Source organism: Amphiura filiformis, chromosome 17 (assembly GCF_039555335.1).
Source record: "Amphiura filiformis chromosome 17, Afil_fr2py, whole genome shotgun sequence".
Taxonomy (NCBI): Eukaryota; Metazoa; Echinodermata; class Ophiuroidea; order Amphilepidida; family Amphiuridae; genus Amphiura; species Amphiura filiformis.
This window is the reverse complement of record NC_092644.1, coordinates 46,542,677-46,558,371: the sequence shown is the minus strand read 5'-3', so window position 1 is coordinate 46,558,371 and position 15,695 is coordinate 46,542,677. Positions and strand designations below refer to the sequence as shown.

Genomic DNA, 15,695 nt, shown 5'->3' with positions numbered 1-15,695 from the left:
TTTGACCCTTACGAGTTCCCCCGAACTGATGTGGCAAGTGTTTTAGATTGCTCATTTGACACAACACACAATTATTAACACTGGTGAAAAACGAAGTTTTATAGTGAAATCAAATTTGGCAAAACACAAATGCTTTCACACCGGTGATGAACAATTTCAATGTGTAGAGTGTGACAAATGTGTTCCAAGAAAATATGACTTTACAGGACGCTAAGAATTGATACTGACTGGCGATAAACACACAATGAGACATGTGTTTTTCATCAAAACACGTGCTAACCGTCCAGTGCATTTTATTTTCCATAGGTCCTATGCACACACATGACATTGCGCTTGTATACGCGATGGTTAACATGTATAAAAGGAACAGAATAATTAAGCTACTGTGATGATGTGCTTTCAGTATTTTTGTAATTGTTGAAATTTTGGACCAAAAACCTCATAAACGATAAACACATATTTTACAGTGAATGGAAAATTGTGTGCCAACATTATCCCAATGAAAGTAAAACAGATTTTGAAACCTTCAGTTGGCCTCATAACAAAATGTTTTAAAAATTGGGATCTTGTTGGACACCAGAACCTCTCATGGCAGTATATATTTGTGTAATATGAATCCTATCATCATTTAAAATGAAAGCAAAAAGAAAACTAAATTTATAATTCCTGGATTGTTTGTTTATAGATTACTTGCAATGGAGACGACTTCCAAGTTACAAACTTTCCGTTGTCATTACTGCAAACGATGGTGGTAACTGTTTTGATCAGTACAGAAAACACAAAAGAAGACACCAGACAAAGCATTGGGGGATATTTCCTGTGCAGATACAACAAACCACTGGTGATAAAGCTATTCAGAGTAGGAAATGTTTTGTTCCAATGACACATTGGACAGAACATACAAGAATTGACATAGGTGATAAACAATACCATTGCATGGAACGTGGGAAGTGGCTTAAGTGGAAATCGGAGTGGACAAGACACATACGCATTCACACTGGTGATAAACCATTTCATTGTGCAGAATGTGGCAAGTGTTTTGCAAGGAAATCAATTTTGACAACACACAGATGCAGTCACACTGGTGGCAAACCATTCAAGTGCATGGAATGTGGCAAATGTTTTAGATTGAAGACAGAATTGTCACGACACACAAAAGTTCACACTGGTGAAAAACCATTTCAGTGCATTGAGTGTGGCAAGTGCTTTGTATGGAAATCACATTTGACACAACACAAACTCATTCACACTGGTGATAAACCATTCCAGTGCAGGGAATGTGGCAAGTGTTATAGATTGAAGTCGGATTTTACACGACACACAATAGTTCACACTGGTGATAAACCATTTCAATGCACTGAGTGTGACAAGTGTTTTGCATTTAAATCACATTTGACAAAACACACACTAGTTCACACTGGAGATAAACCATTTCAGTGCATGGAATGTGGCAAGTGTTTTGCAAGGAAATCACAGTTGAAACGACACAAACTCATTCACACTGGTGATAAACCGTTTCAGTGCACCGAGTGTGACAAGTATTTTGCAATGAAATCAGAGTTGACACAACACACACGCATTCACACTGGTGATAAACCATTCCAGTGCACGGAATGTGGCAAATGTTTTAGATTGAAGACGGATTTTACACGACACACACTAGTTCACACTGGTGAAAAACCATTTCAGTGCATGGAATGTGGCAAGTGTTTTGCAAGGAAATCACATTTGACAAGACACACAAAAGTTCACACTGGAGATAAACCATTCCAGTGCATGGAATGTGGCAAGTGTTTTGGAAGGAAGACTCATTTGACACAGCACACACTAGTTCATACTGGTAATAAACCATTTCAATGCATGGAGTGCAACAAGTGTTTTGCATCAACACAAGATTTGACAAAACACATTGGCATTCACAATGGTGATAAACCATTCCAGTGCATGGAATGTGGCAAGTGTTTTGGAAGGAAGACTCATTTGACACAACACACACTAGTTCATACTGGTGATAAACCATTTCAATGCATGGAATGTGGCAAGTGTTTTAGATGGAAGTCTCAGTTGACACAACACACACTAGTTCATACTGGTAATAAACCATTTCAATGCATGGAGTTCAACAAGTGTTTTGCATCAACACAAGATTTGACAAAACACATTGGCATTAACAAATAAAATGTTTTACAGTGAAATCAAATTTGACAAAACACAAATGCATTGACACTGGTGATAAACAATTTTAATGCGTAGAGTGTGACAAATGTTTTCCAAGAAAATCAGATTTGACGGGGCACTTAAGAATTCGTACTGACTGGCGATAAACCATTTCATTTTACAGAATGTGACATGTGTTTTGCATCAACATCCAATTTGAAACAATACAAAGGCATTCACTGTAGTGATAATCCATTCCAGTGCATGAAATGGATTATGGATGTGGTAAAGTTTCATACAAGGAAATTACCTATGAAACAACACAAACATTTTCACACTGGTGAAAAAACCATTCCAAGTGCATGGAGAGTGGTAAGGCCGTGTGTCCTGAACTCGCCACCCTTAGCGTTACATGACAAATATTATGAATTTTTACACCAACCGGGTTTCTAATTAGATTATCTCGACAATCATCAACCCTAAACTAGCAAAAGTATACATTTTTGGAAAGCTGAAGGCATAAACAATTCAAATATATACATTTCAACTCATTATACAGGGTGACCTGCAAGTTACAGGGTGGAATAAAAAAGATGTTGATAAAAAATGGGTCACTCAATGCATTGCTTATACATTTAAAATAAACTGGAAGTAAGCAACATTCACTTGGTTAAAGGATATGGAGAGCCAACTGACTTTGGAAGAGACCAAAATCACAGCTGTTTGGTAATCTAGGAATATAGGGTGTCCCTAAGTATGTTAGATTTTTTACAACTCAACATATTTTGAACCTAAACATTTCCCCCTAACCCATACAGAAAAAATATGTCCATATTTAGATTCCTCGTCAAATTTCCCTTCAGAAAATCTATACTTTGACTATGATAGGATAAGTAATTAACATTTTACAGTAATATTTAGATTTTGAAGACATCTGCATTACTTACTACAGTGTTTAATATGACAACGGGTAGTTTTGTATGGAAAAGTTTGTATTTTCTAGACTAAACCAATCATAAATTATTAAAAACAAAAAGGAGAATTGTTTAGCTGTAAGGCCATGAGTGTTTTAGATGCTAAATAGAGTCCAGATCCAATTTACAGCCTTTACAGAAGCAGATTACGCACTAAAAATACCAATCCTATAGAGTTTGTGTGTACCACATCCCCCACCACCGCCACCCTGCCCATTCTGAATTCTATGAAGCACAGTGTCAGTATTAAAAAAGTTCAAGTGTTTCTTTTTACAGGGTTGAAAGTGCATTTTATTTAGCAATAAAATGAGACCACAAGCATGACAATACCTTCTTGCTTGACAGAGATATCATCATTTGTTTTGAGTCGACTTTGGCCAAATGTAACGTTTAAATAATTTCAGATTTTTAAAGCTAAAAACAGATATATTTTTTCAAAGACACAATTTCAGGTCTGTAAAGTGAAGAGATGAAAGTGACGTTTATGAATGAGGTTAATAACTTTGCATTGGTGATATGTCGGCATTGGTGATATGTTGCGGCATTGTGAAAAATCTAATATTTTCCTATGGACCTCGGTACATATCCCTCAGGGATGTGCTCCGTGGTAATTTTGCCAAGTCTGGTATTTTGTGCCTCTGTCTCACGCCAAGCTTCGTCGCATAGTTGAATGTAAGACTGCAAAGGATTATGGGAAAAGCTCCACTGTAACTAAGGATTTAATCTAAATAGCAGGGCAGCTGCTAGTCTCAGACTCTATGGGCGCTAAAGATGAACTTTATTTTTCCCAGTTGATAGCACCCTCTAATTTTTTGATTGTACAGCAAGCTCATCAGTTACACTCCCTGGGTTAGACTTTATAAATCCTGCAGTAGGTAAAATCTACTGAAGGCAGCAGTTTCTTATTTAAGATAAAAAGCACCTGTTTCTGTGTGTTTACTTGTTTAGGGGTAATAATTGCATTAGTTTAGTTTAGGGTTGGGGAAAAAACTTGTTTAGGGTAGCAAATCACGCTACTTATCCAGTCTCAAAAATACTTGTTTAGGGTACTTTTTGTGAGTCCATGGACACGCCTGATACCCAGGGCAAAAAAGTAACTCCAAGGATAAGGTTTGAAATTTTCATGTGGCCACCCAACTACTAGTCATACTGTAATTGTTTGCAGAATTCCTTTTAGTTTTAGCATACTGCTAACCGTCCAGTGCATTTTATTTTCCACAGGTCCTATGCACACACTTGACATTGCGCTTGTATACGCGATGGGTAACATACGTATAAATGGAACCTTACAACAGAATAAGCTAATGTGATCATGTGCTTTCAGTTTCCCGAATGTTTGAATGGGAATTAGCAAGTTCGATAATTCAGAACAGAGTGCATTGTGGGTGAAAGTCTGTTGGGATATCACAGCCAGGCCTCACACAGTATTTCAATGGTGATGAACTTTGCACTTTTCAAAAAACATTTTTGATTTTTTTTGGCAAGTTGTTGGGTCTGATTGTCCCCATAGAACTTTTATATAACATACAAAGATAGTTTGAACCTACCTTGGAAGTACCAACGTTGTAAATGACAAATAAAATCACAAGAATTCCCGATCAGTCAAAGTCCATTCCTACAGCTGTCTATGGGAGGATTGTGTTATTATATCCCCAATACTGGCCAAGAATATTACCCACAATGCACTCTGTTCTGATTTATCGAATTAGCTTATTGTTGAAATTTTGGACCAAAAACCTCATAAACGATTATTAACACATTTTCCAGTGAATGGAAACTTGTGCACCAACATTATCCCAATGAAAGTAAAACAGATTTTGAAACCTTCAGTTGGTCTCATAACAACCAGAACCTATGGCAGTATATATTTGTATAATATGAATCCTATCAGCATTTAAAAAAGAAAGCAAAAAGAAATTTCTTAATTTATAATTCCTGGATTGTTTGTTTACAGATGACTTGCAATGGAGACGACTTCCAAGTTACAAACTTTCCGTTGTCATTACTGCAAACGATGGTGGCAATGGTTTGATCAATATAAAAAACACAAAAGAAGACACCAGACAAGGCAAAAGCATCGTGAGATATTTCCTATGCAGATACAAGAAACCGCTGGTGATAAACCAATTCAGAGTAGGAAATGTTTTGTTCCAAAGACACATTGGACAGAACATACAGGAATTGACAAGGGTGATAAACAATACCATTGCATGGAATGTGGGAATCGGTTTATGTGGAAATCGGAGTGGACAAGACACATATGCATTCATACTGGTGATAAACCATTTCATTGTGCAGAATGTGGCAAGTGTTTTACAAGGAAATCAAGTTTGACAACACACAAACTCATTCACACTGGTGGCAAACCATTCAAGTGCATGGAATGTGGCAAGTGTTTTAGATTGAAGACAGAATTGTCACGACACACAAAAGTTCACACCGGTTATAAACCATTTCAGTGCATTGAGTGTGGCAAGTGCTTTGTATGGAAATCACGTTTGACACAACACAAAGGCATCCACTCCGTGATAAACCATTCCAGTGCAGGGAATGTGGCAAGTGTTATAGATTGAAGACAGATTTTACACGACACATACTACTTCACACTGGAGATAAACCATTTCAATGCACTGAGTGTGACAAATATTTTGCAAGGAAATCAGATTTGACAAAACACACTCACACTCACACTGGTTATAAACCATTCCAGTGCACGGAATGTGGCAAGTATTTTGCTAGGAAATCAAGTTTGAAAGAACACACACGCATTCACACTGGAGATAAACCATTCCAGTGCATGGAATGTGGCAAGTGTTTTGGAAGGAAGACTTATTTGACACAGCACACACTAGTTCACACTGGTGATAAACCATTCCAGTGCACGGAATGTGGCAAATGTTTTAGATTGAAGATGGATTTTACACGACACACACTAGTTCACACTGGTGAAAAACCATTTCAGTGCATGGAATGTGGCAAGTGTTTTGCAAGGAAATCAGATTTGACACAACACAAACGCATTCACACTGGAGATAAACCATTCCAGTGCATGGAATGTGGCAAGTGTTTTGGAAGGAAGACTCATTTGACACAGCACACACTAGTTCATACTGGTAATAAACCATTTCAATGCATGGAGTGCAACAAGTGTTTTGCATCAACACAAGATTTGACACATCACACAAGCATTCACACTGGTGATAAACCATTCCAGTGCATGGAATGTGACAAGTGTTTTAGATTGAAGTCTATTTTGGTAAGACACACAAAAATTCACACTGGTGAAAAACTATTCCAATGCAATAATTGTGGTAAATATCTTGCATCAAAATCAGATTTGACACAACACAAACGCATTCACTTTGGTGATAAACCATTCCAGTGCATGGAATGTGGCAAGTGTTTTGCATGGAAATATGATTTGACAAAACACACACGCATTCACATGGTGATAAACCATTCCGGTGCATGGAATGTGGCATTTGTTTTAGATTGAAGGCTCATTTGACACAACACACAATTACCGTATTCACACTCATGAAAAATGGAGTTGAGTGTTTTACAGTGAAATCAAATTTGACAAAACACAAATGCTTTCACACAGGTGATAAACACAATTTCAATGCGTAGAGTGTGACAAAGAAAATCAGATTTGACAGGGCACTTAAGAATTCATACTGACTGGCAATAAACCATTTCATTTTACAGAATGTAACATGTGTTTTGCATCAACATCACATTTTTTGAAACACCACAAACGCATTCACTGTAGTGATAAGTGTTTTAGATTGAAGTCTAATTTGACACAACACGCACTAGTTCACACTAATGAAAAACCATTCCAATCAGGTGCGTAAAGTTTAAAGGCGGAAATTTCCGCATTACGCAACGCACACCTAGCGTAAGCATTGCGCCCAACAGCGTGCACGCCATATCAATACACAGTGTTACGAGTCTTATTTTTTCCACCTTATATAAACCGAACAAACATTAGCAAGGTGACAAAAAAGTGGGCGCGTCATGAAGCTGCAAAAAAAAGTTGCACAAAAGTTCAAAACAGTGAAAAAATTGCAAAAAGGTGAGGCTCCCCGCTTGCAACATACCTGATTCCAATGCAAGGAGGAGTGTGACAAGTGTTTTGCAGCAAAATCAAATTTGACAACATGCAAATGCATTCACACTGGTGAGAAATCATTCGTGTGCACTTTAATGTGGCAAGTGTTATAGATGGATGACAGAATTGACACGGCACACTGTTCACACAGGTGAAAAACCATGTCATATGCATTGATATCAATTTTGAAACAACACATTGGTGAGTTACCATTCCAGTGCATTGAATGCCATTGAATGTAGCAACTGTTTTAGGGTTGTGCGTCTTGAATTCGCCATCCAAAAAAGATGGCGATGTTACGTTTTTCCAAAGTTGAGTCCAATTAAATGATGATATCTCTGCCAAGCAATAAGTTATTATCATGCTTGTGGTCTCATTTTATTGCTAAATAAAATGCGCTTTCAACCCTGTAAAAAGAAATTCTTCAGCCTTTGTAATACTGACACAAGGGAGGATGGCAGGGTGGGGGATGTGGAGGTGGGGCGTCTTGAATTCGCCATCCAAAAAAGGTGGCGATGTTACGTTTTTCCAAAGTTGAGTCCAATTAAATGATGATATCTCTGCCAAGCAATAAGTTATTATCATGCTTGTGGTCTCATTTTATTGCTAAATAAAATGCGCTTTCAACCCTGTAAAAAGAAATTCTTCAGCCTTTGTAATACTGACACAAAGGAGGATGGCCGGGTGGCGGAGGTGGGGGATGAGGTACACACAAACTCTATGGGATTGATATTTTTAGTGCAGTCTGCTTCTGTAAAGGCTGTAAATTGGATTTGGACTCTATTTAGCATCTAAAATACTCATGACCGTACAGCTAAACAAGTCTACTAATAGTTTTTAATCATTTATGATTGGTTTAGTCAAGAAAATACAAACTTATCCATACATAACTACCCGCTTTCATATTAAACACTGTAGTAAGTAATGCGGATGTCTTCAAAATCTAAAAATTACTGTAAAATCTTAATTACTTATCGTATCATAGTCGAAGTATAGATTTTCTGAAGGGAAATTTAATGAGGAATCTAAATATGGACTTATTTTTTCTGTATGGGTAGGGGCAAAATGTTTCAGTTCAAAATTGGTTGAATTGTAAATAATTTTAACATACTTTGGGACTCCCTGTATTCCGAGATTACTAAACAGCTGTGATTTTGGTTTCTTCCAAAGTCAGTAGGCTCCCCCTATCCTCTAACCAAATGAATGTTGTTTACTTCCAGTTTATTACTGCAAGTTGGTAATAAGCAATGCATTAAAGGAGTATTTCATGATCCTAGCATCCTCTTTTTATGACATTTTTCAGTACATATCCTCGAAAAAAGCCTAATTCCAAAATTTCAGTTGATTCCGATTTTGCGCTTTGCGAGTTATGCATGATTATGTGTATTACACTGCTCCATAGACAATGCGTTGTAATTTCGTTCTGGTGCACCAGAACGAAATTCAAATTTCACGATATCTTTGCAAAACGAATTAATCTGCAAGAAATATTTTGTACATAAATATTATGTAGCCAGAGGTTTCCAGTGATATAAAAATCTCAACTTTTTTTTTTTTGAGAAAAGTGGGGGGATGAGGCTGTGGATCACGAAATGCCCCTTTAAGTATCCCATTTTTTATCTGAATCATTTTTATTCCACCCTGTATAACTTGAAGGTCACCCTGTATAATGAGTTGAAAGGTACTAGTGAATTGCTTATGCCTTCAGCTTTCCAAAAATGTATACTTTTGCTAGTTTAGGGTTGATAATTGTGGAGATAATCTAATTAGAAACTTGATTGGTATAAAAATTAATAATATTTGTGATAAGGGTGACGAGTTCAGGACACACGGCCTTAGACAAATTTGACATGACAATAGTTTTAGGGTTATTCAATACAAAGTGTGTAACTGAAAAATAATACGTAACAATTGATAAATTACCACTTTCATGGTTTCCTTGGTGCTTTGCAGTGAATTGAGTTTTGAAGCCTGGGCTATAAATTACCACTATAGACACGAGTAAGAGGGGCGCTTGACCACCAGTGTTTGTTTGTGTTTGTTTTACATTTGCTTGTGTCCCGGGGCTTGTGTTCCATATAATTGTCTCATACAGCCTTTGTTGACAGAGCTATTAGCTAAACAAGTCTACTAATAGTTTTTAATCATTTATGATTGGTTTAGTCAAGAAAATACAAACTTATCCATACAAAACTACCCGTTTTCATATTAAACACTGTAGTAAGTAATGCGGATGTCTTCAAAATCTAAAAATTACTGTAAAATCTTAATTACTTATCGTATCATAGTCGAAGTATAGATTTTCTGAATCGAAATTTAATGAGGAATCTAAATATGGACTTATTTTTTCTGTATGGGTTAGGGGCAAAATGTTTCAGTTCAAAATTGGTTGAATTGTAAATAATTTTAACATCCTTTGGACTCCCTGTATTCCGAGATTACTAAACAGCTGTGATTTTGGTTTCTTCCAAAGTCAGTAGGCTCCCCCTATCCTCTAACCAAATGAATACTGTTTACTTCCAGTTTATTACTGCAAGTTGGTAATAAGCAATGCATTAAGTATCCCATTTTTTATCTGAATCATTTTTATTCCACCCTGTATAACTTGAAGGTCACCCTGTATAATGAGTTGAAAGGTACTAGTGAATTGCTTATGCCTTCAGCTTTTCAAAAATGTATACTTTTGCTAGTTTAGGGTTGATAATTGTGGAGATAATCTAATTAGAAACTTGATTGGTATAAAAATTAATAATATTTGTGATAAGGGTGACGAGTTCAGGACACACGGCCTTAGACACATTTGACATGACAATAGTTTTAGGGTTATTCAATACAAAGTGTGTAACTGAAAAATAATACGTAACAATTGAATATAATTCTTGGTTTCCTTGGTGCTTTGCAGTGAATTGTGAGTTTTGAAGCCTGGGCTATAAATTACCACAGAGGGGCGCTTGACCACCGGTGTTTGTTTGTTTTTCTGTTTTTCATTTGCTTGTGTTCCATATAATTGTCTCATACAGCCTTTGTTGACAGATATTGACAGCACCCATTATTACCAACTACCCCTATTGAAATCCGATACATTGATGCCTTAAACCTAACAATAAGGGGAAGTTACAGAACTGTTGATCAGGTCCGAATCCAAATTTGATGTTACACTGGTCCATATTAATGTGACACTTTAAAAGACTTGCAAATCACCAGGCGGCGAGTGGCATGATAGAGAGAGACAGCAAAACTGCTCAGCCGTATGGCACGTACTTTCCATACAATCAGAACAGTCCTGAATCAGAACACGGAAGTAAATCGGGACTGAATTTTGCAGCTGCCATGATCACTGGTATGCGCCATTCAATTTGCACACTGAGTGATCGGGGCCTAACTAACACGGCAAATTTAAAACAGTCACAGTGACTCTCACCCAGTAATAATCAAATTTTACTGCAACGTGCCCTGGGCGCCACCCTTAGGGGGCGCCAAATTGACCGATTCAGCATCGATTCTGTGCCCCTCCAAGCGATGAAGCCTCCAAGCGCTTCACACGCATTTCAGCACAAAATCAATAGAAAGAACATTTTAAGGCAGTATTCAACTTATATTAACCAAAATTAATTAGTGGTAGGCCTTATGAGGCCCCGGCAAATTTTTTCAATAATAGGGGGGGGGGGGCATCCAAGATATTCTTAATTTTGTACCAATATCAAATTATTTGTTTTGATGATGATTTTCAAAAAATAGGTGCGACAATTTACCTTGGAGGGATTTCATTTTAGCCTAGTTCACCGCTATCGTTCCCCATACACCCAGATGCTTTTTTTTTTTTTTTTACTTCTTCGTAATCCTTAAAATACCTAGTATACACATTTTGTTGTTCCCACTGTGACTGTAGAGAAGAGGAGAGGGAAACGTTGCCGACAACAGATTTTAGTTCAGCATACCCAAATTAGGCCTAACAAAAATGAGCGGGTTGCCAACTCGCGCAAACTGGGAATCGAACCCGCATTTATGGCCCTAGCTACTATGGGCTATTTGCGGGGAGGAGATAAGTTTAAGTGACCGCTTATGGGTTCGAATTTCAACCAGCCTAATCATGAGGCTCCTGTGGCCCAGTGGTTAAGGCGCAGGTCTCGTAAAGCTGAGGTCCTGACTCCTGGGTTCGATTCCCAGGCGGGATCACTTTGTCTCCTTTATCATTTGCGACGGCGAACCTGGTTACAAATTATGTTTATTTATAATTCCCGTCGATCATGCCACTGTTTTTCCATGTAATATTTTCTCAAAGGGAGGAGGGCAATTTATTTCTTGCATTTACGGCCCTAGCTACTCAACTTGCGGGGAGGAGATAAGTTTAAGTGACTGTTTATGGGTTCGAATTTCAACCAACCTAATGTTCATGTATAGACTACCCCGTAGTCCACTTGCCTATTGTGCATACTCTGGATATTGTATTTAAGCTTAAAACTCTGATTTAATTAATGTGTGCACACTATTGATAGATTTTCACATCTGTTCTTTTCAGTCGCCCTACTCGATCCCTCGGTTTGTTAGCTTCCCAAGTGGACTACTGACATTGGATTGCGGTTTTCATGCTTAACACGGCTGTCTATGAGCTTCTATGGATGAGATTGTCGGAAATCTGGCCTACTAAAATTGGCCATGATGTAATGCATCTTTAAATGGATCTGGCTTGTGATTGGGCGCCCCGATCTCGTTATGGTTTAAATCCTCCTGGTACCTGTCATTACCATTAATATAAACTATATGGTACACAAGTATGTGGCCTACCCCGCCTTTGTGTTGTGTAATTGCATGAACGCGTCAATAAGTGCATGAACGTGTCTCGTATTTGCTTGCGGTTAAATTTGATTGATAAACAAGTATGATTGACAGTGTGAGTGTTAGGGACTTTGCCCATTCAAAATCCCGTTTAAAATCAAAAGTCCATAGTCTATTTTTAACCTGGAATTTCGCGATTAATAAACTGGCAGATTCTAAAATCAGAATTGTTCAGTATTGAAGTGCCAATACAATTATGACATTATGATATGTTGCATTCAATAATATAAGCCTACGTACACTTTACTTTTACTGTCACTAATACTTTTTCATAACAATTTTATACTAGTATTTTGATGTAATTAATATCAGTATAATTTCGAGTTCAACTGAATGCTTTCATCATGATTAACATCAAAAATAGACTATGGCATAGTCTAGTTCATGTATTAAAGGTCCCCAGAAAATGAAAACATTCTGTCTGTAAAACTTTTTCAAATATTAAGTTTTTTCTTAATATCTCAAAAACAGTTTTGATGGAGTTGGGCCCATCTTCCACTCAGGTATTCAATTGTGAAGGGCCTAAGGGTAAACTTTTTGCAGGCAAAGTCGCAAAGTTATTAAAATAAACCTTGTGGATGCATAAATTCACAGACGGTTACTAATAAATTACGAAATTTCAAAATAGCTAGACAAATTTTCTTTCCCAAAACTAGCCTACACGGTGTCCTACACCACTTGCACTGACAAAATGGGGGTACGAAATTACTTATGACGGAATGGAAATGGGCCGTATGTGTACGAGTGTCTGTAAATGGGTGACAGGCTACAATTAGCGTGAATTTTGCGAAGATTTCTGCAGCTGCTGCATGTATTTACACAAATTCTAGCCTAAGAAGGTGTCCAATGACCCCTGCAGATTTTCGAATTATACATTAACTTCATAATTTTCCTATGAAGTTAGTGCTTGTCTTTGAAAATACGGTAAGATACTTTAGAATTAAATATGGCATTTATTTTCATGTCATGCATCATGTAGGTATGCCAGGTGAATTCAAATTTGCCATCAAACTGCATCATTTTACATATCAAATTAAAGCCCTTGAGCAAAGAAAGCCAAAACTGAAAACATTTTTTTGTCATAGCACTTTCCGTAACAAAGTTACATCTTGTCAAAGATTGACTTTCATCAAAAAGATTCTGCTAGCAAAATTCCCCAAAACGGCATTTAGGGGTGTTTCTAGATCTTAGTCTCATGGCGATAGCAGCTTTTTTAATGGAACTGCTATCAAAATCCTCTAAAATTCCATATGCGACTTGATTATCACCATAAAAAATCATATATTTGGGCAAGTGAAGTATAGAAAACATATTTATGTAGGTTTCCTTCACCGACCTGTTCTCGAAAAAAATTCAAATTTCTATGTAAATATGGGACAGGCATAAAAATTTCAAATTAATTCTATTAACATGAATTGTTGTTTATTGGAAGAGAGAACTTCTCAGAAACAATTTGACACCAAAACCAACCTTCTACTGTATTGCTAAGTGAAGAAGTTATGACGAAATTACTGTCGGAACATTGGGCCATTTTCTCTGATAAGGCTAATGGAACTCGATTGTTAGTTTCCTATTGACCGCCCGCATCACTTTTTCGATTTGACCAAAACTTTCATTATTTTCATAAAAAAGTGAAATATCTGAAAATTGAAATGGAAATAATCAAAATTGAAACTCTCAAAATGTCTGACATCCCCTGCTGATCATAATCAGCAGTTTTTCTTAGTTGTAGGGGTAGAGGATGTAGTAAATAATGGAAATTTAAGGATTACCTCATCATGTTTCTAGTGATTACAAAAATTGCAAATTTCTTTTCATTTTAATGACAAAAGTCAAAAATTCAAATCTTTTCTCAATCTGTTGCAAAATGTCTGTAAAGATGATCTAAGCATTAATACCGGTTTTGAGATGGTCTTTCATCAACAATATATACTTTGGTACTGGTGGGGAACCCAAATTTGGAGAAAGCTGTTCATAAAATCATTGATTTTGTTGACATAATGGATAATGAAAAGAGACCGAATAATGAATAATGAAATAGCGACCTCGTCCTTTTTTTCAAGCATCCAATCGGAAACTAATAATCGAGTTCCATTGGCCTAAGACTTACCATAGGAGTGCATGGGGGACTTGATAATTTTTGTGCCCCCCTGTCAATTTTTTGTTTTCACTGTAATTTAATCTAATTTTTGTTGAATATTATGTATGTTATCATTTTCAACACATCTGTGAAATTTTGTATGAAAATTCAAATTTTAAGGTGGTAAAAAGTGATTTTTGTGCTAATTTTGGTCAAATTTTGCCATTTTTCGGCCATTTTGGGCCCATTTTAGGCAAAAACAATATAACAAAAAAGTGCTTTCTCCCAGCAAATAAGTAAACTGGAATTGTTATGTGAAAAGGATGAAAGTTTTTGTCAAACCATGTTTCCCTTTTGTCAGAAGATGAATTTTGGGTCAAAATATAATTTTCCCAAAAATGCCCCTTTCTGACCCCCTTTTTGACCAAAACGGTGATTTTCACCAAGGCATATCTCACAGAAAAAATATTCAAAAGTGAAGTCAATGTTGCATTCTGCTTCCTAAAGCATTGAATCTGTTGTCAATGCAAACTAGAGCATCTGAAACAGATTAATTTTGGTTTTATTCATCATTTTCTCCAAAAATGGTGTTTTCAGTGGCACAAAATGGCACAGATTTACATAGGGCTTTATTATCAAGTAAAATAAATAGCGCCCTCGCTCAGATTTGCCTGTCCCTAGCATTGTGTTTGGCCCCGGTCTCGGCGAATTTCGCTGACTAGCAAACGTGTTAACTAAGGTTTGCCTGGGATACCTACATCATGATTTCAAGAAGGCAGCCATACTTTAGTTTTATTATCATGTATAACAATTAACATATTCATACATGCATACAAAATAGATTATAGTGGAAATTTCATTTTCAATGAACACAGCTTTCAACAGACAGGTGTATTCGATGCAACCGTGATCATATTTTGGGTATTTCAAACTACAACGCGAACGCACGACCTTGGATACAGTACTAACCAATCAAGTGCGTTGGCATGGTTGGATTCACTTCATTGTTATGCATGCACAGTAGGGTGATTCACAAAAAATGAAATTGGTATTTTTCAACGGGACACCCCCTCATTTTGTTCATTTTGGTAATAAAATTATACCTGCAAAATATGAAAAAAATTCAAAAAAGTTTAGGGGTGCTACCGGTCAATGAACTTTTGTACACAAAGTAAATGGGATTTTTTGTCAAAAATTTCAAACGCTTATTTCAGGGCCTAAAAAGTCTACCAGGCTTGCAAAACTGAAGTAAATGTTCAATGATATACCTAACTTTGTGAAAACATGGGTTTTTACCAAATTAAAGTTCATAGTTGACTGTAATAATAAAAAATGTTTCAAAAGTGACAGAGGGAGTGTAGCTCAAGAAAAGAATACCCTGGGATATCCCTGAATCCCACCAGGCACCCCAAATTTATACCTTATTGAACTGAACTGTTGATAAAAAAAAATTAAAATTCTTCACATATTAGTTTACCCCAATGGTGATACCAGCTTTTGAAATCTTATGTAATAGTAACTATCAAAATCCATA

At 36.7% G+C, this 15,695-nt stretch overlaps 2 protein-coding genes across 3 annotated transcripts in view; both read left to right on the top strand.

Annotated features, from left to right (window-relative positions):
* The window catches only part of LOC140137242 (uncharacterized), a 54,360-nt gene extending 47,199 nt beyond the window's left edge, over positions 1-7,161 (top strand). Inside the window, 3 exon segments of the mRNA XM_072158890.1 lie at positions 686-2,170; positions 5,086-5,157; positions 5,609-7,161. Coding sequence (XP_072014991.1) covers positions 686-2,170; positions 5,086-5,157; positions 5,609-6,627 — 2,576 coding nt within the window. The 3' untranslated portion in view covers positions 6,628-7,161.
* LOC140137879 (kynurenine formamidase-like) overlaps positions 1-15,695 on the top strand; it is a 46,545-nt gene that overhangs the window by 7,734 nt on the left and 23,116 nt on the right. Inside the window, exon 1 of one of the 2 annotated variants that reach the window (XM_072159683.1) lies at positions 12,879-13,005. The exons of the other annotated variant lie outside the window; for it this stretch is intronic. The gene's annotated coding sequence lies outside the window, so the exon portion shown is untranslated. Of the gene's footprint in view, positions 1-12,878; positions 13,006-15,695 lie in introns of those variants that run through there. 2 annotated transcript variants of the gene reach the window in all.